The 25,412-nt window shown below is 40.3% G+C and overlaps 1 protein-coding gene across 1 annotated transcript in view; it reads left to right on the top strand.

Moving 5' to 3' along the window:
• SORCS3 (sortilin related VPS10 domain containing receptor 3) overlaps positions 1–25,412 on the top strand; it is a gene marked incomplete at both ends in the record, with an annotated part of 607,736 nt that overhangs the window by 323,396 nt on the left and 258,928 nt on the right. Inside the window, one exon of the mRNA XM_081251544.1 lies at positions 1,739–1,897. Within this exon, the coding sequence (XP_081107670.1) occupies positions 1,739–1,897 (159 nt within the window). The remainder of the gene's footprint in view (positions 1–1,738; positions 1,898–25,412) is intronic.

Genomic DNA, 25,412 nt, shown 5'->3' with positions numbered 1-25,412 from the left:
GATCTGATTTTAGAGTTAATTAGTAGGTAAAATACACAGAGCTTAGAGACTAATTAATTATAGGAGGTGAATGGAAAAACAGAGTTAGGGATGGTGTTGGGCATTTGGCTTCACATGGGATGGGTGGTTGGTGGAAACACTCACTGAACCAGGAAGCACTGGGGAGGAGGAGGGCTTGGATGAGGTACATCCTGGGGCATGCTGAGTGTGAGGTGTTGTGAGACATCGAAATAGAAGAAGGCACCAAGCAGCTGAGTTTTCAAGTCTGAAACTCAGAGGAGACCTCAGATTGACATTTAATTTACGAGTTGTCCCCAGAAAGGTGGTAATGAAAAAAATAAATAAAAGTGAGGGTGGAAGTGGTCACCGAGGAACAGTGTGTCGAGTGAAAAGAGAAGAAAGTCAAAACTGAGGGTTGAGGAATGGCCATATTATAAGGGTAATCAGAGAAAGTTGAGTATTCAAAAGAGGTAGAAAGGAGAACCAGAGAAGTATGGTGTTACAGAAGCCCCTGGAAGAAAATGCTTCCAGAAGGATGGAATTGTCAGTGGTAACAAAGACTGCTAAGTGTTTAACTAAGGGACAGCTAGGTCTCAGTATCTCAGTGTTTATTGGATTTAAATACTAGGAAATCACTCACACCTTTAGTGAGACCAATGCCACTGAGGTCCTGTGAGTAGAAGTCAAATTGCACTGACTGGAAGGGCTTATAAATCCTGAGAGGTCGATAGTAACCATAGCTATCACTTGTCAAAAATATGCACTATGCCAAGCATTCAGAGCCAGTTCTTGTATTGTCAGACCCAGTTATTGTTGAGGAAACCAAGGCCTCCAGAGGTTAAGTAGCTTTTCAAGGTGACAGTGTGACCGAGAAGTGTTGATACTTGAACGTGCTCTTTCAGGTGCCAAAGCCTTTTCACTACACCACTCTGTCCATTTGGCTTGGGGAGGACAAACTTTCCTGAGCATCAGTATCTGTCCCAAAGGCCTCTGGGGATATGTGCTTTGGAAAACATCTAGAGCAAAGGGGTCATGAAACCACGTAAATCAATTAAATCACTAAAACAGTTTAGAAAGAACAAAACAGTGGGATCTCTTTCATGACTAAAGAGCAGTAAGAGCTGTAGCGTGATGAAGAGTGACATGGAGAATTGACTGAGGGAAGATGAGGAGGCAGAGGTGTGATGGTCCTGAGGTCAGGGGACGGAGGACCACAGGAATAAACCTCCAGTACTTAAAAGTACAAGTACAGGGCTTCCCTAGTGGCGCAGTGGTTGAGAGTCCGCCTGCCGATGTAGGGGACAAGGGTTCGTGACCCGGTCCGGGAAGATCCCACATGCCGTGGAGCCGCTGGGCCTGTGGGCCATGGCCGCTGAGCCTGCGTGTCCAGAGCCTGTGCTCCGCAATGGGAGAGGCCACAACAGTGAGAGACCTGCGTACGAAAAAAAAAAAAAAGTACAAGTACAAACATCAAAAATGAAGGTATTTAAAAGAAGGACCTCAAAAAACTGAACCCTTGTTTGTATGCAGACCTAACCTTGAACAGTATTTTAGCTCAATTCAGCAATGAGGGACTAAATTGGGAAAGAAAAATACCAATATTTCATCTAGAGGCCCAGATGCCCCTTTCTGTGCTGTGATATACAAGTACAGATGACTTTATATTTATGCTTTAATTTCTTGTATTTATTCTCTCCTACTGACTCTGTCTATATTTTCTCCTCTCCCCTTTCTTTAGATCATGCTTCTCAGTGATCCTGAGATAGAGAGCAGCATATTGATCAGCTCAGATGAAGGGGCAACCTATCAGAAATACCGGCTCACCTTCTATATCCAGAGTCTGCTCTTTCACCCCAAGCAAGAGGACTGGGTGCTGGCCTATAGTCTGGATCAAAAGGTGAACAAATACTGCTTTCATTCATGTCCTGTCACTCAGGTACCACCCGGTGAAAAGCACTTGCTTATTAGTCAATGCAAATGTTGGAGGGGATTCAGTGATATTGTATCCTTCCAACTAAGTTGATTGTGTCTGCAGCTAACTTTCCTTTCTAGTCTTTCATATCAAAATATGCAGGCAGATATATTTCATTTATTGACAACGTTATTTGTCATTTCACAGGTTTGAGATAGTTTTCTCTATGATTTTACTCATTTGACCTTTAAAACAGCCTTGTGCTGTAAGTAGGAAATGTATATCCATAGTAATTTTATGGAGACTATAGTAAACAAAGGTGCAGAAAAGCTAAGGTGCTTGTTCAAAAGCGCTCAGCTAGTAGCTGGAGGAGCCAGGGCTTGGATGCTTGTTGTCAGACTCCAAGTCTAGGAATATCCCATCACACCTGCTGCTTTGAATTGGAATATAACCATTGTTCTCAATTTAGCAAAGGGAGGGAAGCCTCAAACATGTCCATTTCATTGTTTTCTAAAAGTACATCCAAGATAGAGTAGCCCAATGAGTCCTTCCCTTTGAGCTTCAGATCCATACATCCAGCTGTGTACTTGACCTTGTCTCCTGTATATCTCAAAAGCTTCTCGATTCAACATATTTCAAAGAAGAACTCTTGACCTTCCCCCAGCATAGTTGGTTCTCTTCCAGTATTCCCTAATTGTACTCATTTAGTTGCAAACCTAGGAGGTATCCTTATTATTTCCTGTAGTATGTATTCATACTATAATAATATAAGAATATATTTCCCAAATGTAGACCTTTTGATTTCATGCCTTTGCTTAAACTCCTTCAGCATTTACTCATTACTCGCAGAAAAAAAGACCAAAGTCCTCTGTAGGCTCTATTAGCACCTACTTGGTCTGGTCCCTCCTTCTCTCTCCTGACTCACTGTTAGCGCTTCCCTTTCAATGGCCATCTTTCAGTCCCCGCCCCGCCCCAGCTGTCCCCCTTGCTCCCTTTCCTGGGCCTGGGATCTTCCTCCCTAAAGTACACCTCCTCACTGTCAGATCTCAGATGTAGCATCACTTCTGCAGGACGTCTTCCCTAACTCCCCTGATAAAGTTAAATCCCCCTTGGTGTTCTTTCTCGTAAGGCTATGCACCCTTCCCTTCAAGGGTACCTGTCACGGTTGAGATTTTCCATTGACTGATGTGAATTTGGCATCATCTGCATTTCTCACTAGATTGCAAGCTCTAGGAAGGCAGGACGGTGTCTGGTTTCACTCACAGTTATAACAAATACTGATCATCAGTATTTGTCAGGCAAATGAATTAGTGGATGAATGCATTGGTGCTATGGTAATGAGCCCTTTATAGCTGATCAGCTTATACCTAAGAGACTTAATTCTTCTTTGTATTTCCTGCTTTCTCCAGAACCTTAGTACAGTGTTTGAAGCCAAACTATAATGTAACAATGTTTCAATCAGTGAAAGGAAATGGATAATTATGAACACTATATTGCATAAAGATATCTACAGAATAACCTTGGTTGAAATAGTTTCTTCTCTCTGTTCTCTTTTAAGTCCTGAAACAGTTGCTCCTCAGTATATATTTGAATATATAATTTGTAAATGAGTGTGTGCGTGTGTGTGTGTGTGTGTGTGTGAGATGTCAGCACCTTTAAACAATAATTTCAACATAACCTTTATATCTCTCATTAATAGAGCCTCATGGTAGGCGCCAGGTGCTAAATGTAATTCCCTAAGGACACCCACATGACATTTGCAGAGCAAAAACCATTGCAAATACATTTCTTTCATGACATCAGGTGGATATTGTATGAAAGACTTAGCCAAATGTCAGATAGTCTGTGAGTTTAGATGCTTAGTATAGCCAGGAATTTTGAAGATGCATTGAAAAAAATCATTTGGGGGCCTCCCTGGTGGCGCAGTGGTTGAGAGTCCGCCTGCCGATGCAGGGGATACGGGTTCGTGCCCCGGTCTGGGAGGATCCCATATGCCGCGGAGCGGCTGGGCCCGTGAGCCATGGCCGCTGAGCCTGCGCGTCCGGAGCCTGTGCTCCGCAACGGGAGAGGCCACAACAGTGAGAGGCCCGCATACCGCAAAAAGAAAAAAAAAAAAAAAAAAAAAAAAAAAAAAAAAAATCATTTGGATGTTAAATGGTATGGTAATTTATTTAGATGAAACTCAGAACCCTTAACCCATGTTTTTACTTATGCAGAGACAAGCTAGGTTAGAGGCAACAGACGTCTCATGCCAAGAGGTTAATAAACCAAATGCAATATACCTTGTGTGTCTATAGAAGAACTCTTCTTTTTCTCCAACTCCACAGCACTGAGAATATCTACGGCATTGCTTGTGAAGTTCCCTTGTGGATATAATGCATTCAAGATACTTTCTGGCTCGGTGGTTGCTTTTTCACTTGGTAAAAATATTTGGAAATGTGGCAGTGGGAGCCGATGGATTTTTCTAATCACACTGCACATTTCCGGATGTATTCTTCCTTAAGTTCTCTTTCTTGTTGACATCTTTGGTGTGAAGTGGCTGAGTGTTCTTTAGGTCCATAAAGTTTCTAACCAGTGCCCTGCCACTCTTTTAAATAAATGCTGTGAGGAGGCTGATGATGCCCCTGGCAACATTTGTAGAGATGCCCTAAAACAGCATCCAGGCATCCAGTTTACAGCAGAGTTTTTCTTTATTTCAGGGTAATTTATTGGTTTAGAGTCAAGGAGAGGGATGCTACGGAGCAGCAAATGAAGATGCAAGGGTGGTTGAGATTGATATACAAATGTCTTACTTCAGACTGCTGCCTTCTCTGATGTGCATGTATTGAGGTGCTGCTTTCTTCTAGAGAAAATGAAAAGTGCTAGTATTAAGGTAACTGCAGCATCAAAGGGAGATGTTTGTGGCCAGGAGTGAATCAATGTTTCCATTATTGTGCCTTTGATGAAATGCACTAGCCATTTCTTTAGAATTGGTAAGACTGTCTCTTTAGTTGTATGTATTACAAAAGACCTAATTGAATAATATTTTAAAAGGACAATATCCAATTGCTCTACTTTCCAAATTACTACCCCAAAGCTGCAGGAGACTTGCTAGGAGTTCTTACTCGGTAAAGGCACTGCTGGAGAATTAAGGAAATACCTTCTGGATAGAACAAAATTGTGTCTAGAAGTTGAGAGCTGCACATGATGTTGTGTTCCTTGAGCTGCTGTATGGCAGGTTGTGAATCACCTGGGAAACATGGCTCGCTTGTACTGGTCAGGGCCTGGTGGGGGGTGAAAGTGATCCAAGCCTTCCAACTTCCAAAGCTATGAAGGGGTATGGAGGTAGGGGCAAATGCACCTTGCACTTGACCCTGTTGAAGGATCATGCCTCTCCAATTCTGCTGTGTCTCGATCTAGCCAAGTCCTTTCTGTGTCCTGCTCAGTGTGACTTGGGCCTTTGACCAAGTCCTTCTATTCTGGCCATCCAGTGAGTCCTGCCACAGGACTATGCCAGCTCTCTTCTGCCTTACAGATTCTCCTGCCATCTTGCATTTTAATATTCACTGACCCAGTTCTTAGTAAAAACAGGAGATTCTTTCTTGGGTATAAGAAGTTTGGAGATGTTTTATTAAAAATCTTTTTCTCTTTCTTTTTTTTTTTTGCGTTACGCGGGCCTCTCACTGTTGTGGCCTCTCCTGTTGCGGAGCACAGGCTCCGGATGCGCAGGCTCAGCGGCCATGGCTCACGGGCCCAGCCGCTCCGCGGGGATCTTCCTGGACTGGGGCACGAACCTGTGTCCCCTTCATCGGCAGGCGGACTCTCAACCACTGTGCCACCAGGGAAGCCCTTATAAAAAATCTTTGAGATTAAAAAAAATAGCAGAAATAATAGGTTATGGTTGACCAGATGGAAATAATAAAAGTTACCCCTCTCCTCTCCTCTCTGAACCAAAGCTCTAGAACATCTTAGGAGAGCTGTATATTTACCCATTATTTAAGAAGCAGGATTCTCTTTTGCTTCAATCAGGCTACTTCCTTGCTGGTGACCGAAACAGCTCACATTGTGATGTTTTGGATTAGCTGGATGGTTCAATAATCTTATTGAAACTGAGAACTTTTGAAAGATTTTGAGATACGTTTTGAGGACATTGCAGTCCTCTTAAGAGATAGGTGCTGTTCTCATAGCTATAGAAAGCTGGGTGTTTAAACATCCCTCATTTTGACAAAAGACTCAGTATAGTTTTTTTTAAAAAAATGGGTACATGCTCATGTATTTACAGATGCATACATCCTGGACAGGGGGCCTTCCACGGAGATGGAGAGTTGAAAATAGCTGTTTTTCTGCATGAGAGGTGGGATTGCAGAGCTCTCTGTTAACATTTATCTTCTTGACAAAATGAAACTTTAACAAATCTAGCTGCTCTAGTCATCAGAGATGAGGATCTCAATGGGATTTCAGACTCTATTATTTTTCATATGCTTCTGGACTAGACTGGTCTAGAATTGCCCATCATTTCAACGTAAAAACCACTTTCTGAAACACTAGCACACATAATGAAGGGTTGCTGTTATGGTAGTTGGGAGGGAGGTGGGTATGCAACTGTGGGGTTTTTTTGGTGGTTGTTTTTGTTTTTCTTTTGTGTCTGGCTACCCGCCAAGCTCAATAGTAGCTGACAGAGTGACAAGCTGGTTAGGAAGCTGATGCAATTTTAGTCGGGTCCCTGGCAAAATAGGGTCTGCAGCAGAGGAGATGGCAGTGGTTCCAGGTAGGTTTTCCCGATTGGACCCTACCTGGTGCTGCCACACACGAGCAGGACACTGGTGAATTAGGGTGTATCTGGTGTGTGGAGGGCCTGAAAATTCAAAGGGAAGTTTAAACTTGTCCTTCTAGAATGCTGGATACAAATGAAGCTATTCCCTTCATTTATATTCTCGTGTAAACCCTCAGATTAGAAATTTAATTGCACTCAGAGCCTCCAGGATTAGCAGGTGATGGTAGCTTTCCTCAGCAGCCATTGACAGGAGCAGGTTTCATGGCTCCCCACCTGGTGGGGACAAAACTGTGGGGGATTAACTAGGGATGCTCATGGTTTTGAAGCTTATTTCCCATGGAATAAGACTAGAACTGAGGGTGCCTTTTTTTTTTTAAAGAAAAACATTGCATTTTCCTTAGGTCCTCTTCTGTGCCTGTAAAATCATATGTGCATAATTTAAGAGAAAGAAAAATCCATAGGCCTACTCACCTAGGGAGAGCCCACACAGATCTTACAGATGTCTCATCAGTACAATAGAAATGCGTTATCTCCATCACCATAGAAACACCAGTTTCCATGAGGCCACTTTCCTGAAGATGAAAACAAAAACAGTGGGCCAAGCAAGAATGGCCCTATGTTGTATTAAAAAGGTGGCACAGCCACTGTGTTATTCAGATGTTAGAATTAACCTATTTGAGCTGAGTTCTGAATGACAAAACTGGTTTAATGTACAGCATTAACTCGCAGTCAGTGATGGTGGTGCAGTAAGAATCTCCAGGCTTTGCAACATTACTTGCTTGTGAGAAAGTGAGCTCAAAGGAACAACCTTCAGCAAAATATGGATCTGGTGGCCTTTGTCCTCCTAAACCTGCTTTTTCTATGTCATGTCCCAGACTTCAGTTCCCTGCCTCTACCTCCTATGTGTTCCTTTTGGTAACCTGTCACAGTTCTGTCAGGGAGAAGAACATTTGCTAAAATAATGAATGGAAGATGCAGCGTATATATGTATTAAGAAGGATACGCAGGTACCTCTTCCCAGCAACACTTTTCCCAAAGCAGTTATGCTCTCAGGGTAGAAATTCAGGCGTGGCAATTGATACTTTGGTGAAAGAGGTAACTACAGCTACAGGTGGGCAAGAGGTGACGCAATGCAGCCTCCTCTGGTTGAACGCAACCTTTTTCTCTGTGTTCCTGCACCCCTTCCTATATAGAGTGACCTTGTCTTGACACATGCACTGGTTCTTAGTGCTCACACTGCTGCCCAGGGTCCCTAACTCTGATCCCTTTGCCTAATTCTGACCCTAGGTTTCCAGTGTTCCAGTTGGAACTAGGAGTTCTTCTGCTTATTGCTTCCTTTGCAAGCCTCTCTGGACTTACGGCCCAGTCACGTGACCTCGCCACACCTTCTATCCTCCCTCCATTCTCTGCCTCCACCTTGACCACTCCCCCTGGTATGATAGCACCTGGCTTTTTAAAGTCAGGTCAGTCTTTAAACATTTTAAGTCGAAGTGTACTATACATACAGAAAAGTGCACCTATCATGAGCTCAGTGAATTTTCATAAACTGAGTACACCTATGGAAACAGCACCCCGATCAAGATACACAGCATGACCCGAATCCCAGAATCCCCCTTGTGCACTTTTTCAGTCATTACCTTCCACCCACAGTGGGACTGCTATCAGCTGGGTCATTTTTAATTTCATGCAGATGATTTATGGCTGGCTAAACTGGTGAAGAAATAGACACAAGATGAACTCTTTGGAAGAAAGGTTGGAAGATATCAAGTGAGGTAAATGACAGAGAAGGAGACTTCTAAAAATATTAACATTAGAGAATTAGTCTAAGCCGAAGGCAAGAATTATTGATGTTCAGTAAGTCTAACTAATCCAGAGAATTCATAAGGAAGCTTTCAAAAGATGCTCATTTAAAATTAATAGGTTGTATTTTTAAATATGTGTTCCTTTCTGTGCCATAAGAAAAATACCCAATGTTGGCAAAGTTATGGTGAAACTCATATTATGAAACTGTATTGATGGTCATGCAAATGGGTTTTCCTTCCTGGTGAACATCTTGGCCACATGTATCAGAAGATATGCACATATTCATAAATTTGATCCAATGATTCAGTTACTTCACTTCTGAGACTGCACCAATAGCATAATACCAAAAAGATTTAAGCATAATAATGTTTATCAGAGTCACTCATAATGGGAAAATCTGGACAGAAATTTACTAAAGGCCCAATATTAAGGGACTTTAAATCAGGATATATACATTGGCCAGAATATTATTCAGCCATTAAAATGGTGGTCATGATGACCATGTAACAACATGGATACATATTAATATCTATTTAATACATGTATATCTCATATTGCATACATTATATGTATATATAAATTCATACATGATTCATATTAAATAAGTGAGTGCTCCTTGAATACAAGTATGTAACAAATAAAATAAGATGAAGGAAGGAGGGAAGCAAAGAGGGAAGGAAGGAGAAAAATTTTTAAATGTTAGGAAATATTCCCAAACATTACCTGAGTTATCTTAAGATGATGGAATTATGTTTGTTTTTTGCTTTTTAATAACATTTGTTTTTTAAATTTTGTATTATTTCATTATAGATGAATTTTATGATTAAAGAATTCTGAAAAGTAATCTACCTTGAACAGCTTATTGAACATAGCTTATGTTCAATTATAAGGCAGTGATCTTAAAAAAGGTTTTAAGAGTGAATAAGGTCAATTTAGGTAAAATCATTTCAAGTCACTATTAAACTACATTTTCAAGAGGCAATGTGGCGTAGAGGAAAATTTCCCTAACTAGGAATATAACAAGTCTGACGTTTCTCTTTTCTTTAGCTTTGCTTTTCACTGTGGTCCCTTGTGAACTGTGAAACTCTAGAAACTATTTTTTTTCTCCTAACAGGAAGTATTCTTGTTGGAAAAAACCTCAATCCTTACTATTTACAACTCAGTGATAGATAGAGGTTTTATTATTTAGAAGAACACACTAGAGATGGATATTAAGGAAGCGCTTTATTCTGGTGATTTTTCAGATGAAATTTGTGGCTATATCCTAAAATTGAATTAGCATTTGGTTATTTGATTTGACAGCTGTAATGGAAACAAATACTCTGGAGCCAAGAGGTGCAGACATACGCAATGAATTGGAGTTTGCGCCTAGTGACTCTTACGCTCCCCATGTTTCGTTACTCGGTGTTGAACATATAGGCGCTTCTCAGAAATGGAGATATATGTCATTAAGTATCTCCTGTCTATGGGCACTGATGGGTGCTTTTCCATACATGGTTACATTATATCTGCATCAGTATCTGCAAAGCGGGTATTATTATTTCCAGGTTACAGGTGAGCATATGATTCTTGAAGGCAATATCCACCTGGTCAAGGTCACCCAGAAAGTGAGGGGCCTGGCCTGTTCCTCTAAGCCTGGCTGAGACCCCCCCACTATGACCACCACACCTCGCTCTGGCTAGTAGATGGACAGACTTTCCACCACCTCAGGGCAGAATTCCATAGGGGCCACTTTACATTGAACCTTAACCCCAGAGAACATGGTACTCGTGAGATGACAAAATCAGCTGGGCAGAGACCAGACCTTCAGATGAATCTAGTTCCTTCTAGCACGTCCCTCAGCCGATGGCACTTGCCGAGGTGGAACCTTGAGTAGGAAAGCCATCAAATTGCTTCCTGATGATAGGTCATAGGACTAGGTAATTCTGCCTCTGGAAGAAAATAAACAACAAAGCAGTTGTTTTTTTTTTTCTTCGGGTTTCATCCAGTTTTGCACACTTTTCCCATCCATTTGTTCCAGTGTTTGGGTTAACATGTAGATTAAACAAGTCTTTGCAATTCATATAAGTAATATTATAATCTGGGTTTTTTAAGGAAGTTTATGGAGACACCTTTAACATGGTAATCATTTAACTTCATTTACAAACCATGAATATGTATTATGCTTTAAATGAAAAGAAGGGCTAAAACAGATATAGTGTTTGTTCAATTTGCTAAAGAGAAGACAATTTGTCAAGATTTTTTCCCCCAAAACTCAAGCTGTATGCAAATGTAGGAAAATCAGACCCCCATGTTAATTCCATGGCATGATGAATATTTTTATAATCCTAATTAGTACCAGTCATTTAGTCTAGCAATTTCCCCCAATCTAGCCAATTTGAAATTAAAATAGATGCCTTGATTACAAAACTCATTAGCAAAGAAGCACCCTTCTCACTAACCAGTTCATTTAAAATGCACAAACTGAATGAAGTGTGGAACACTTGTGTTGTCAATTGGCATAAGTGAAGTGAGTCTTAATTGGAAGCATTGTGAAGTATTTGTATCGCTGCATGTTTCATTGCAGTGTAATATATCATTCATTAAATGTAACAAAAGCAACTTTTAAATGGTTTAATTAAGCGAAGTTGGTGTGCTTGGTAATTTTTATAAAGTCGAATGTCACAATTGTTTGCATTTGGAGTACTGATAGGTATTAAAGTCAGGAAGACGAAGTCTGACTCTGCATTTATCACTCCAATTATGTGAAGAATGGCAGGTTTAATGTGAGAGGAGAAAATTAAATAATAGAACATTGATTTCTTACTTAAAAGTACCCACATGCATATTGTCCTTGTGCATTTGGACATGGAAACTCCAGAAATGCGTGATTTATGGCTGAGAATGAAGGAGAAGGGCTGAGGACTTGGAGTGAAATGAAAGGAGAAAATAACAGTTGGGGATTTTATTTTTGTAATTTCTTTTTTAATTTTCTTTTTTTAATCAAGGGAGGAAGTTGTAGGTGGAGGGAAGCTCTATCCAATATATTTTTGTCTACTCAAAAGAGCAGTAGAGATGTGCAGCACTGTAGATTGATGTTCTGTCTAAGCCAAATGCGGTGGGAGTGGGAGAGGAGGGGGAAATTAACTTTGGACCAGGGAAATACTGGAAACGGGACGCTATGGAAGTCCTGAATGGGGGCCAGAAAACAAGGAGTTCAGGGCTGGTTTTTCAGTGGAAGAGACTGTAGAATGGGTTGCAGTAGTGACCGGTTTATAGGCATAAAGTGTAAGACAAGCACAGAAGTCGCTTTCTGTTGGTGCTTATTCTCTGTGCAATCCAGATGTCAGCTGTTACCTCATATTTATGGACTATTTCAGCCCCACATCAATGAGGATGCAAAACTCAGCCATGTCACTGATTTCCATGAGAAATCTAATTTTAGCAGACACTGATGATGTCCTGCCGATGTCCATTTGGTATTTCCATTGTAATAGAAATGCTCCCACTGACTTCTGATTGCAAGATTTGCATTTCTTTGCTGGCGGGCTTTCTCCAAAGCTTCTAGAGCAGCGGTCCCCAACCTTTTTGGAACCAGGGACAGGTTTCATGGAAGACAGTTTTTCCACGGGGGGTGGGGTGGGATGGGGGGGATGGTTCAGGCCATAATGTGAACGATGGGGAGCGATGGGGAACAGCCCATGAAGCTTCACTCGCTCGATCACCTGCCACTCACCACGTGCTGTGCGACCCGGGGTGGGGGGTTCGGGGCCGTTTGGGACCCTTGCTCTAGCGGCTACTCTACCCATTTCTATAGAAGTACCAGGGAATTAACATGTGGGAGCAGCCCTCAGCCAATGACCAACAAAATTTGGTGTAGCGACACCATGGTTTCCTTGTTTCTCATGTGGAACATCTCCCAAGAGTTTTACACTTTTTTCCAGAATTTTCCAATGGGATTAAACTCTAGTTGCCCAGAGAGTTAGCTGGCTTTATAACGTACTATATATTAACTGCCCTCCATTGGCTGTAATCTCTCTACTGCTCTACTATCTCCCAAATAAACTACTGAGTTCTTGTCTCAGTGTCTGCTCCTGGGGGAACTCTAACCAACTATGACAAGCATTTTGTGATTGGTGGTGGTAGCAGAAGATTTCTGAGGTCAAGGACAGGGGCCACAGCATATAAATTTTCACGTCCTTTGACATTTCTGTGTTCCTAAGTTCTTCCTGGACTGTGCCACCCTCTAGTTTTCCTCACTGTTATAATCTGAATAAATGCTCCTTCCCCCAAAGATGTCCACCTCTGAATCCTCAGACCTGTGAATACATTTCCCTAAAGGGCAAGGGGGGCTTGGCAGATGTGAGGAAGGTAAGGATCTTGAGATGCGAAGGGTATCCTGCATTACCAGGTGTGCCCAGTGTAGTCACAAGGGTTCTTATAAGAGGGAGTCAGACGAGTTTAAAAAGGAGATGTGACAATAGAAGCAGATGTTGGAATGATGTTCTTTGCAGATGGGGCCACGGGTCAAGGAATGCAGGAAGCCTCTAGAAGCTGGAAAAGGCAAGGAAATAGGTTCTCCTCCAAAGCCTCCAGAAAGAAGAAAGCCCTGTCGTTACCAAGTCCAAGCTCGTTCTGCTCTCTGCACAACAGGCCAATAAATCGGAGATGCGGTGTTGAGGCAAGGAAGATGACTTTATTTTGGAAAGCCGGCAGACTGAGAAGATGGCAGACTAATGTCTCTAAATAACCATCTTATCAGGGTTTGGATGCCAGTTTCTTTTATAGAGCAGAGAGGGGGAGGAGATGAGGAAGTAAAGTAAAAAGGCCATAAGTTTTGCAAATATCCCCTGGAATGGCCAACCTCAGGAAGGGGATGTCCACCTTTAATTAATTTCTTCTTTCTTGCAGCCATCCACAGGTGGACAGGGTCCGGATGTTTCCCTGAACAAAGGCACTTTGGTTTAGCATTCAGGCAGAGGGGCAGGGTTCCCCAAGGCAGGCCATTATGTAGAGACAGTAGCCTTTTAGTGCACAAAAGCAACGGGAAGCAGAGATTAAAGTAAAAGAAACAGATCCAACATCTAGTCATATTTGGCTCTTCCCTGTTACACTGTTGACACCTTGATTTTAACCCCACGAGACTCATTTGAACTTCTGACTTCCAAAACTATAAAATAATAAACTCCTGTTGTCTTAAGCCACTGTTTGTGGTAATTTGTTACAGCAGCGAGAGGAAACTAACACACTCACTAACCTTCCCCTGGCTTCAGTGGGTCTTCTGTCTCACAGCAGACAAAATCCTCTGCTTATCTGCACCTACTTCTTGGAAGCCCAGGCATCCACAGATCCAAATACAGGCCATCTAGGTCATACTGATGACTCCTCTTTACATTGATCCGTGCAGTCGTGAAATAAGAAGAGTTCCCCCAAAGAGGAATTATGGTGAAAAAAACACAAACCTGTTCCCCATCTTGTCACATATTGTATTAGTTTGCTAGGTCTGCTGTAAGAATGGGTGGCTTAAACAGCAGAAATGTAAGATCTCACAGTTTTGGAAGCTTGAAGTCTGAGATCAAGGTGTCAGCAGGGTTGGTCTCTTCTGAGGCTTCTCTCCTTGGCTTCTAGATGGCTGTTCTCTTTGTACTTCACAAAGTCTTCCCTCTGTGTGTTTCTGTGTCCTAATTTCCTCTTCTTATATGTAACATATTGCTTTAGGGCCCACCCTAATAACCTCATTTTAACTTAACTCTTTAAAACCTTATCTCCATATGTAGTCACATTCTGAAGCACTGGGGATTAGCATTCCACATATGGATTTGGAGGGGATACAATTTAGCTGATAACATAAATGCATGTCCAGGTTGCTAAGTGATGAAAGTCTTACTGTCCTTTGGGTCTGTAATGCCCTGTGTAAGGAGAGGGTAAGAGTCTCCTCTGTGTAGCATGACTGCTTCTGAGGCAAGTGGAATGGAACCAGCCTCCAGGAAGGATGTGCTATGAAGCTGGGTGGGGGGTTAAGGAAGTGAGGGTGAGGCTTATCCCTGGGATGGAAACCTCATGAGAGTCCCTGAGACTGGTCAGGAAGGTCTCAAGGGCTTTGACCCTGGGTTAAGTTAGGGAATCATGGAGGGCACAGGAGAAAAGATGGTGCCCAGGCCATGGAGAACACTGGGGAACAGTTTGAAAGAAATCTCTGCTAGAAACTTATTTTTGAGAATCATGGCAGTTTGCTTGTATAAGCTAGATTTGTTGTGTTTTTTTGTTTGTTTGTTTGTTTTTTTTGCGGTACGTGGGCTTCTCACTGTTGTGGCCTCTCCCGTTGCGGAGCACAGGTTCTGGACGTGCAGGCTCAGCAGCCATGGCTCACGGGCCCAGCTGCTCCACGGCATGTGGGATCTTCCCGGACCGGGGCACGAACCCGTGTCCCCTGCATCGGCAGGCGGACTCTCAACCACTGCGCCACCAGGGAAGCCCGATTTGTTGTGTTTGATTTTGTTTTTGGTGCTTGATTTTTGTTCTCTCTTTGCATTTGAAAATGTCAGTAGATCTCACAGAAAGAGGTTTGAATGACCTGAAGGTGTTATACATATTCTTACAATTCGTCATTGGCTTCCCCGTAGCTTGGAAGATAAAGTCAGCTCAGCACATAGACCATCGTAGTTTGGATGCTGTCTTACTTTCAAGCCCTTTTCCCAAGCCTTTTGTTCACTCATGCAACATGGAAATGCATCCTCTTGGTTCAGCCCAGAATACCTTGACATAGACACAAGTATGCCGTGATGTTTGTCTTTTTTCTCCCAAGTAACTTACTAACAGATACCAGACAAATTCTAACAAATTCTAACAGAGATTCATGTTTTAGAATCTTGAAAAAAAATTTTTCTAAAATGAATATTGACAAAATAAATGGGAAAATGAAGAAAACCTTAGAGAGCAGAAACCATCTCTTATTTTTTAGTGTATTTAATTTCAAGTATCAACAACCTGCTCTTTATCACCCAGACACCAGGTCAAAATACTATATCCAACAAGTACTTATTGAGCACTTACTGTGTACCAGGACCTAGAGATGCAGGAATGAAGGATACTGATACTATCTCTGCTGTCATGGAAAGAGAAGCATTGATCAAATGAGTAATTGATGGCAATAGTGATAAGTCTACAAAATAGGGTTCTAGGTATTGAATCTTTGCCACAGCAGTTTCATTGCAAGCAGTTTCACTGCATAACTAACTGGCCAGAGGAAAATTTTGCTGTAAAATATAAAATAATGAAAATAAAAGAGGGGCATTAAAAAGGACACCAGGAGACATGAAAAGTAATAACATTTAAAAAAAGATTTCATTGTGAAAAATGAAAATACAAAAAAATTTTGAATACATTTAAAATGTGTGTAGATTGATAGTTATCGTCATATTCGGGTATATCTTAGAGAAACCTATGATAATTTCTTTCTCAAAGTCGATCATTAAGGATTCAGGATCTAATGTTGGACATAGATTCTTCACGATATAGAAAGATCTGCTGTAAATCTCTTTAGATTTCCCTGGAAGGAAAACAGAGGAAGGATGCTGCTATTTCTTATCAATATAGGTAATGTATATAACTGGTAGAACATATCTGGACTTCATTTAAATGTTCCATCACATGCCCAATTCTTATATTACACCAAATCATCAAAGCGAGATTCGTGCCAACTACCAAAATTCTGTCTACATCATGTTCTATACTATCAAATAGCAAAAATTTTTTACCGTTTTCAAGAAACTTAAACTCATCAGGAATCATGTAATCATTTCTTTTCGGGGGCATAGGAGGAGCTTGATTCTTCTTCTTTTGCCTCCAACTTATGTTGTGTGATAAATTTGGTAAAGATGACATGAGCGAACGAGCTGTTGTATCTAAATCAGCCAAAGACTGGCTAATTAAAGCTCCCAAAGCCTGGTGTGAATTACAAGCTGCCTCTTTTTTATTTGCCATAGCTTGGTAAACTTTTGGTTTTGACTGGTGGGAGGGTGACTGGGCTTACTGAAAAATTTGCAAACTGCTTTGTTATCATTTTCTAGTATAATGTGCAGTCTGGCTTTACACTCTCTTGCCTCACACTTCCAGTAAGTTTTCTTATCACCATATTTTCTAACAGAGTTGTTATCATCCACTATTTTCAGACCACCATGTCCACTCATCACGATATAGACCATTATGAGACCTAAGATTTAAACAATATAAAAATGGGAGTAGTGTGTCAATGATGAAATTAAGCCAAATTGTCAACCAGTTATTTTATCTTTTATGGCAAAATTGCTTTACGGCTAATTATTTGTACTGTGAAATTGCTTGACCCAAAGGTGTTTATGGTGAAAATGCCAGACATGACAAAATAAGACTGTAGACTGTTATGAGAGCATATTTTAGGGAGAAGGTCTGACCTAGCTTCAAAAATGTTTTCTATAGCATTTGAAGAGTTATATCTTGAAGATATATGTATTGAAGAGTTAAGATATTCTCTTGGCATTAAGTGCTCATAAACATTGTTTAAAATAAAACTAAGGTCACTCTATGAGTTGCCTGCAGGTGTTTATAAACAACTTTATTGAGGTATAGTTGATATTCAATAACTGCACACATTAAAGTGTACTAATTTGATACGTTTTGACGCTAATGCACCCATGCATTCATAACTAGGGTCAAGAAAATCAGCGTATCCATCACCCCCTTGTTCTCCTTTGTAATTCCTTCCTCTCACCCTTCTTCATCCCCTCACAGTATTCACGGTTGGGGATTTGTTCACAGTAAGTATAGATCAGTTTACATTCTCTAGAATTTTATATAAAAAGAACTAAACATTATGTACTCTGTTTTTGCATAGCGTTTTTCTCTTATCATAATATTTTGAGATCCATCCATGTTGTTGTGTGTATCAATAGTTTATGATTATTTTTTTCCTGGGGAGTAGTCCATTGTATGGGTATACCAAAATTGGTTTATCCATTCACCTATTAATGGATTAATCTAGGTTTTGGCTATTACGCATAAAGCTGCTATGACCATTCCTGCACAAGTTTTTGTATAGATATATGCTTTTATGTCTCTTGGACAAATACTTAATAGTGCAATGATTGGATCATATGGTGGCTGTAGCTTCAGATTTTTGAGAACATGCCAAACTGTCTTCCAGGGTGGTTGTGCCATTTTACATTTCCAGCAGCAGCAGCACATGAGAGTTATAGTTGTTCCCCTCCTCATCCACACTTGTTATAATTGGTTTTTAATTAATTAATTAATTAAACTGAAATATATTGACATACAATATTCTGTTAGTTTCAGGTATACTACATAATGATTTAATGAGTTGGGGTTTGCATATGTTATGACATGATCACCATGATAAGTTTAGAAACCACCTGTTCCCATGCAGTTATTATATTATTATTGACCATATTCCTTATGCTGTATATTACATCCCTGTGACTTATTTATTATATAACCATAGGTTTGTACCTCTTAATCCCCTTCATTATTTTGCCCACCTCCAACCCCCTCACCTCCTCCCTTTGGCAACTAATTCGTTTGTTGTCTGTATCTATGAGTCTGTTTTCATTTTGTTTGTTTCTTTGTTTTGTTTTTTAGATTTTACATATAAGTGGAGAATGTGCAGTGTTTGTCTTTCTCTGACTTATTTCACTTAGCATAATACCTTCTAGATCCATCCATGTTGTTGCAAATGGCAATATTTCATTTTTTAATGGCTGAGAAATTTCTATTGTATATATGTACATATATGTACCACATCTTCATTATCCATTTATCTATCAGTGGACACTTAGGTTGCTTACATAGCTTGGCTATTGTACATAATACTGTAATGGACATCAGAGTGCATATATCTTTTAAATTGGTGGTTTTGTTTTCTTTGGGTAAATACTCAGAAGTGGAATAGCTAGGTCATATGGCAGTTCTATTTTTAACATTTTAAGAAACCTCCATACTGTTTTCCATAGTGGCTGCATGAATTTACAGTCCCACCAACAGTGTGTGAAGGTTTCCTTTTCTCCACATCCTTGCCAACACGTTTTGTTTGTTGTCTTTTTGATAATAGGCATTCTGAAAAGTGAGGTGGTATCTCGTGATTTTGATTTGCAATCCCCTAATGTTTAGTGATGTTGAACATCTTTTCATGTGTCTGTTGGCCATTTGTATGTCTTCTTTGGGGCAGTGCATATTCAGATCCTCTGCCCACTTTTAAATCAGGTTGTTTTTTGTTTGTTTGTTTGTTTGTTTTTGCGGTACACGGGCCTCTCACTGTTGTGGCCTCTCCCGTTGTGGAGCACAGGCTCCGGACGCGCAGGCTCAGCGGCCATGGCTCACGGGCCCAGCCACTCTGCGGCATGTGGGATCCTCCCAGACTGGGGCATGAACCCGTGTCCCCTGCATCGGCAGGCGGACTCTCAACCACTGCGCCACCAGGGAAGCCCCAGGTTGTTTGTTTTATTGATGTTGAGTTGTAGGAGTTCTTTGTATATTGTGGATATTAACCCCTCATTGGGTATATCATTTGCAAATATCTTCTCCCATTCCGTAGGCTGCCTTTTCATTTTGTTGATAGTTTCTTTGCTTTCCAACAACTGTTTAGTTTGATGTACTCACATCTGTTATAGTTATTTTTAAAAATGTTAACCCTTCTAATAGGTGTATAGTGATATTTCATTGTGATTTTAATTTTCATTCTCTTAGTGATGAAGGATGTTTTGAGCATCTTTTCATATGCTTATTTGCTATCTAGATTATTTATTTGTTGATGTCTCTGAGCAAATATTTTGCCTACTTAAAAATTGGGTTGTTTTTTTCCTATTATTGAGGGTTAAGAGTCCTTCTTAAAAACTGGGTTGTTTTTGTCTTATTATTGAGGGTTAAGAGTCCTTCTATACTCTGGATAAAAGTCCTTTATCAGATATATGTTTTGCAGATATTTTTCTTCCATACCATAGCTTGTCTTCTAATCCTCCTTACAGTGTCTTTCAATGAAGAGACTCTTGTAATTTTGATGAAGAGTAGTTTTTCAGTTATTTACTTTTGGATCATGCTTTTGGTGTCATGCCTAGGAAATCTTTTCCTGTCAAGTTTATAAAGATTTTCTCCCCTGCTCTTTTCTAGATGTTTTATAGTTTTAAGTTTTATATTTAGGCCTTAGTATCTATTCTGAGTTAATTTGCATATGGTGTGAGGTATGAGTCAAAGTTTATTATTATTGCATGTGGATGCCAGATTAGTCCAATGCCACTTATTGAAAAGACCGTTTCTCCATTGAACTGCCTTTGCACTTTTGTCAAGAATCAATTGTCCATATAGATACAGGTATATTTCTGGACTCTATTCCATTTCAACCATTTATTTGTCTATCTTGACACCAGTGCCACATTATCTTGATTATTGTAGCTTTATAATGTCTTGGAAGTAGGTCTCTTGAAGTTGTTCTTACTTATCAAAGTTGTCTTGGTCATTCTAGGTACTTTGTATTTCCATATGAATTTGAAAGTCAACTTGTCAATTTCTACCCTCCAAAAAAGGGTTCTGGAATTTTTATTAAGATTACATAAAGTTTATAGATCAATTTGAGGAGAATTGGCATTTTAGAAATATTGAGTCTTCTGATTCATGAACCCATTATTTCTATTTATTTGGATTTTCTTTAACTCAGCAATGTTTTATATAAATATTTTATAGATCTTGAACCTCTTTTGCCAGATTTATCCCTAAGCGTTTCATAAATATGACTTTTAAATGGTATTTAAAAAATTCAATTTTTGATTCTTTGTTGGTAGTTTATAGTACTGGTAGAAAGAAAAATCAGTAAGGATGTAGAATTGAACAACACAGTCAACTAACTTGATCTAACTGATATTGGTAGAACACTTCACCCAATGAACCAGAATACACATTCTTCTCAAATGCATATAGACGGCTTACCAGGATTGACCATACTCTGCTTCTTTGTGACTGAGTACACTTATCGTAACTTTTCACCTGTAAAATGGAGCTATTTTAACTAGTTTCAGAAGAGTATGAAAATTACCTAGTGTAAGAGAAGATGTTTTGAAGCTATTAGAGGGACTTTGAGAGACAAGAATTAATAATAGAAAAAAATTCTTACTACTAAAATATCACTTTAAAATGTCAGGTAAGTACAAACTTCTGCCCTCACATCCCACTAGAGAGGTAGAAGTACTTCAGGATTTTAGTGAAGGAAGATCCAGCCAGGGTGTGTGGAAGATGAAAAACATGGCTTTTTTGGGTGGATGGTTCCTGGAAAAAAATGTCAGATTAGCACACAGAGAAGATACTATAGGCAATGCAAAAAGCCTAAGTAAACTTGTGAAGGTGGAGAAAGGGGAGGTATAGATAAGTTTAGCAAGGGGTTTAGTTTGGCTGAAGCACAGGGTGCATGATGGAAAGTAGCCAAGAAGTTAGCCTGAGGTCAGCCAATGGGGGACCTTTGGGTGTTAATCTACATAATTTGTGCTTTTTTATGCAAAGATTGGAAATTATTTCTTTTCTTGTTAGCATAGTTCATCTGGAGGTTGGGAACTGTCTGTATTAAAATAACAAAGGCTATTTGAGTAAGTTATTTCTTTACCATAAACTATTCAAAACCTAAAGATGATCTTTAGCTTTGCCTTTCGTCAACTTCATGTGGACTTCCAATTTGTTTCAGAATTTAGGATGTGAACTTTTCTCTCCAATTCTGTTTCTCTTGGTCTGAGACTTGGGCTTTCCATCAATAATCTTATCCCAATTAAGAAATCCAGTCTTGATCAGGCAGTGACCTGTCTTTACAGTCATAGAGAACAGCCCTTTGTGGATGCTTACAAGCTCTGGGAGAAGGAGAAAGCACATTGGGGATTGAGGATAGGAGAGATGTCTATGTATGCTTTTTTTTTTTCTGGGGAGTGTCCCTTAGGGACTATCTCTACAGTAATTAAAATCTGGGACACACAGTGCAGCATGTGATAATCTTTTCTTCATTGTCTGTTTCACATGTATGCCTTGGCTGTGTAGCAAGACCCCAGTTTCCTCATGCCGGAGCTTACTTTTCCATTCTATACACCTTTACTGAGGACTTGAAAGGTTTAAATAATTGTGTACAGTGATTGTGTGGATATAGTGATGAATCAGACTCAGACCTTCCCTGAGGTAGCTCAGTCTGATGAGAGAGAAAAAGTAATGAACTCTTGTTAATCACATATGTGGACACTGGAACCTTAGAAACTAATGACTTTCTGAGACCACCAGTGAGGAAAGGTCTTTGGAGACTACAGAATTTGGGGGAGGGAGTTAGCTGGACTTTGAAGGATGAGGAAGGTTCGACCAAGGAAAGAAACCCACTGGGGTACTTGTTAGGTGCTTGTTACATACTTGGTGACAGTGGGTTATGGAGAAAGACTCAGTTAAGGAAACACTTTAGAGCAGGAGTCCCCAGCCCCCACCACAGAACAGTACTGGTCCATGGCCTGTTAGAAACCAGGCTGCACAGCAGGAGGTGAGCAGCAGGCAAGTGAGCAAAGCTTCATCTGCTGCTCCCCATCGCTCGCATTACCACCTGAACCATCATATAACCACCAACCCCCCACCCCCATCCATGGAAAAGTTGTCTTCCCTGAAACTAGTCCCTGGTGCCAAAAAGGTTGGGGACTGCTGCTTTAGAGGACAATTCATAGTTAATTAATATGCAGCAGAAAGTTGACCCTCTTGAGGGACATAGCATTAGGCTCTGGAGAGAACTGGACTTGGACTCAAAAGGCCTGGATTTATAATTCCATGCTTCCCTTTTTCCCAGATGTGTGACCTGGAATGGATGGCTTAACACCTCTGAACTTGCTTCATTTTAGGTAGAGTGAGAATCATGACGGAAACTCACCGGTGTGTTATAAGAATTCTGTGGCTGAAGGATTCTTAGCTGTGCTAAGTCCCTTTTCAGTGTGAGCTCTCTGCTTGGCATAAACCAGCTTTACCCCGTCAGGCCTCACAGCTGAGCAGCTGACACTGGTCTTCATATTATTTGGCCTCTGATTGGATGAGCTAACTCAGATTTCCTTCTCCTTCTTGGCAGGTTTTTTTTTTTTCTGTTTTCTTTTTTTGTGTGTTTTTAAAAATTTCTTCTTTTGCTACCATGGATTTTAACTTTTCTAGGACTTCAGGGGATATTTTCTCTTGGGTGAAGTTACCTCCCAAGATTCTTTGAGCCTTCAGTCTCCTTACTGTCTACTTGTCCAAGCTCAAAATTAGAAAGGCCAGAGGTCTTAGGCCGACTGGGTAATAGTTGGCTAATAAGGCCATATATCAGTGAGGACAGTTTCTCAGTAGAAAATCATCAGCCCTTGATTAACATGGAGTGAGGAAAGCTGTGACTGGGCTATCTTTCCTCATTAAGTCACAAGCAGGGATTCTCGCTCCATTTGCAATGCATCAGGGCCCATGTTCTGCAATTACAGAGTTGAAGACAGCAGTGCTTAGATGATCCAGCTCTTTCTCATGGAAAAATACACAGAAGAGAAAAGTGATGACAATGTGGGAACTATGACATTTTTAGCATTTCAGTTGTGCCAGTGTCACTTGGTGGTGTTCCTTTGGATTGCTTATGTGTGTGAGTACTCACCCTCTGTTATGAAAATGGAAAAAGGGAAAGAGGAAAAAATACTTATTATCATTTATTTAATTAAATTCTTTTTGTTTTTATTAATACTTCCAGGTATGGAGTTCATTTTATATATTCTCATTGGTAAATATTTTTGTAGTGTGTTTGCTGCTGCCTTTTTTTATATAACATCTTTATTGGAGTATAATTGCTTTACAATGGTGTGTTAGTTTCTGCTGTGTCACAAAGTGAATCAGCTATATGTATACATATATCCCCATATCCCCTCCCTCTTGTGTCTCCCTCCCACCCTCCCTAGCCCACCCCTCTAGGTGGTCACAAAGCACCTAGCTGATCTTCCTGTGCTATGTGGCTGCTTCCCACTAGCTAGCTATTTTACATTTGGTAGTGTATATATGTCCATGCCACTCTCTCACTTCGTCCCAGCTTACCCTTCCCACTCCCCATGTCCTCAAGTCCATTCTCTATGTCTGCATCTTTAACCTTCTCTCTTTACGTTTTATCTTCTTAGGCTATTCTTACAGAATCCATGAGCTGGATGGGTCTTTAGTCCAACTCCCAAATCCTTTGTATATTAGCTCTGACAGCAACCACACAGTTTCTGTCTACACACTTCCAGTTTCAGGCAGCTTATTTCCTCAAACAGCCAATTCTGGTTTTGGAGAATTCTAATTATTAGCTAAGGCCATGTCACAGTAAAATGAAATCTACCCTCTTTAGTCTTCTATCTATTGGAAATAGTTTCTCTTTTGGCACCACCTCATTCAGACATTCTTTTCTGAAGCCTACAAGTCCTCTCTCTCTCTGTATGAAAACCCTTCAAATAGGTGGCATAGCTTTAACACCTGCCCTATTACTCTTGTCCCCTCCAGGGTGAACATCTCTTGCTCCAGGAGATAACTTCTGAAAACCCTGAACTACAGCCCTGTTATATATAGGGGAGGCAGGAGGGTTCATGCTCCAGTGGTCCAACTCTTGGCCTTTAAAGCACACACACAAAGTTTAGAAGGATGCTTTATGCTCCTAAGCTTTGGGTTCAACTCATGGACCCAGCCCATTAGAGTCCACAAGTGGAGCTGGAGGTTCCTCAGTGGCTCCCTTTTCTATATTGCTAGCTCCTTCTCTCATACTTAAAAAAATTTTTTTTAACCACATGGCTACTCTGTTGTGGTAGGCAGATAGATTGCCTTTCCCTTGAACTGCCTGCCTCTAGCTTGGCCCTTGGTTCTCCATTATTGCCTTGGATTCTTTTATTCCTTTTTTTTTTGCAATGGTGTATGAATCAATATGGTGGTAGCACAAAGGACTGTCTTCCTAAAGCTCAGTGCTGGTCATGGGCTCCTCTGCTAAGTGAATGAATGAATAAAATATAACAAAACCAAAAATCAGTGTTCCACACAGAGACAAGGGCAGAATTTTGGAACCATTATTTAAGGTATAGAAGAAAAGAGAGTGGGAAATAACCAATGAGAGAGTGTTGAATAACCAATGTATACTAAGGCTTATGCTGTTTTACTTATGCTAATTTTAATATTCTAGGTTCTTTCTGACTCATTTATCAATTTCATTTGTTTCAAATATCATAGTGGTGTGTGTATGTGTTGGGGGGGTTATATATGTGTTTTAAGTATTAGCTCATCTTCACATTGAGTTCTCTGTTCTGCATTCTTATAGGGTTCCCTGTATTGTAAAATGTCCCCTGTAGGTGGTTTTGCATTTGCTTCTGTTTGAGCCCTAGGAGTATCAGTGGATGTGCCATATATATATATATATATCAAACTCCAGATTCATAGCAATAGCTAGCCTGGGATTTTGTTTTCTTTTGGTGGCTATTCCCACAGCACCCTAATCCAAGACTCTGATCAGAAGGCAATTTGTTGTTGCTTGTGCAGACACCGGCTAACATATTTCAAGGCTCTGTGTCATGTCTGATAGCACTGCAAATTTTCTATATGGGCTTTTTCCAGCTATTTACCTTGTAGGGCATAAAAACTTCTCTTTTCCTTGGATAGATCTTAGAATCCACCCCTCAGTTCCCAGAGCCTATACTTAGTTCACAAAACACCATGGATCATGATTGAGTCAGCCCCTGATTACCACTTTGGTTTTGAGTTTTCAGTTTGATTTTGACATGCTGGAATTTCCTTCCAAGGTGGGAAACTATTTAAGATTCTGAGGTTTATTTTATTTATCATGTCAAAACATTTGTTAGGAGATGGAGTACCATCTAATTGCAGCCTATTTCTCCTATATAATCTTCAAACTAACCTTATGAGGTAGGTATCATTACCTTGATCTTATGAATAATG

This window comes from Mesoplodon bidens (genome assembly GCF_964165515.1).
Source record: "Mesoplodon bidens genome assembly, chromosome: 1".
Lineage (NCBI taxonomy): Eukaryota > Metazoa > Chordata > Mammalia > Artiodactyla > Ziphiidae > Mesoplodon > Mesoplodon bidens.
The sequence above is the reverse complement of the archived record's forward strand: the minus strand, read 5'-3'. Positions and strand labels throughout refer to the sequence as shown.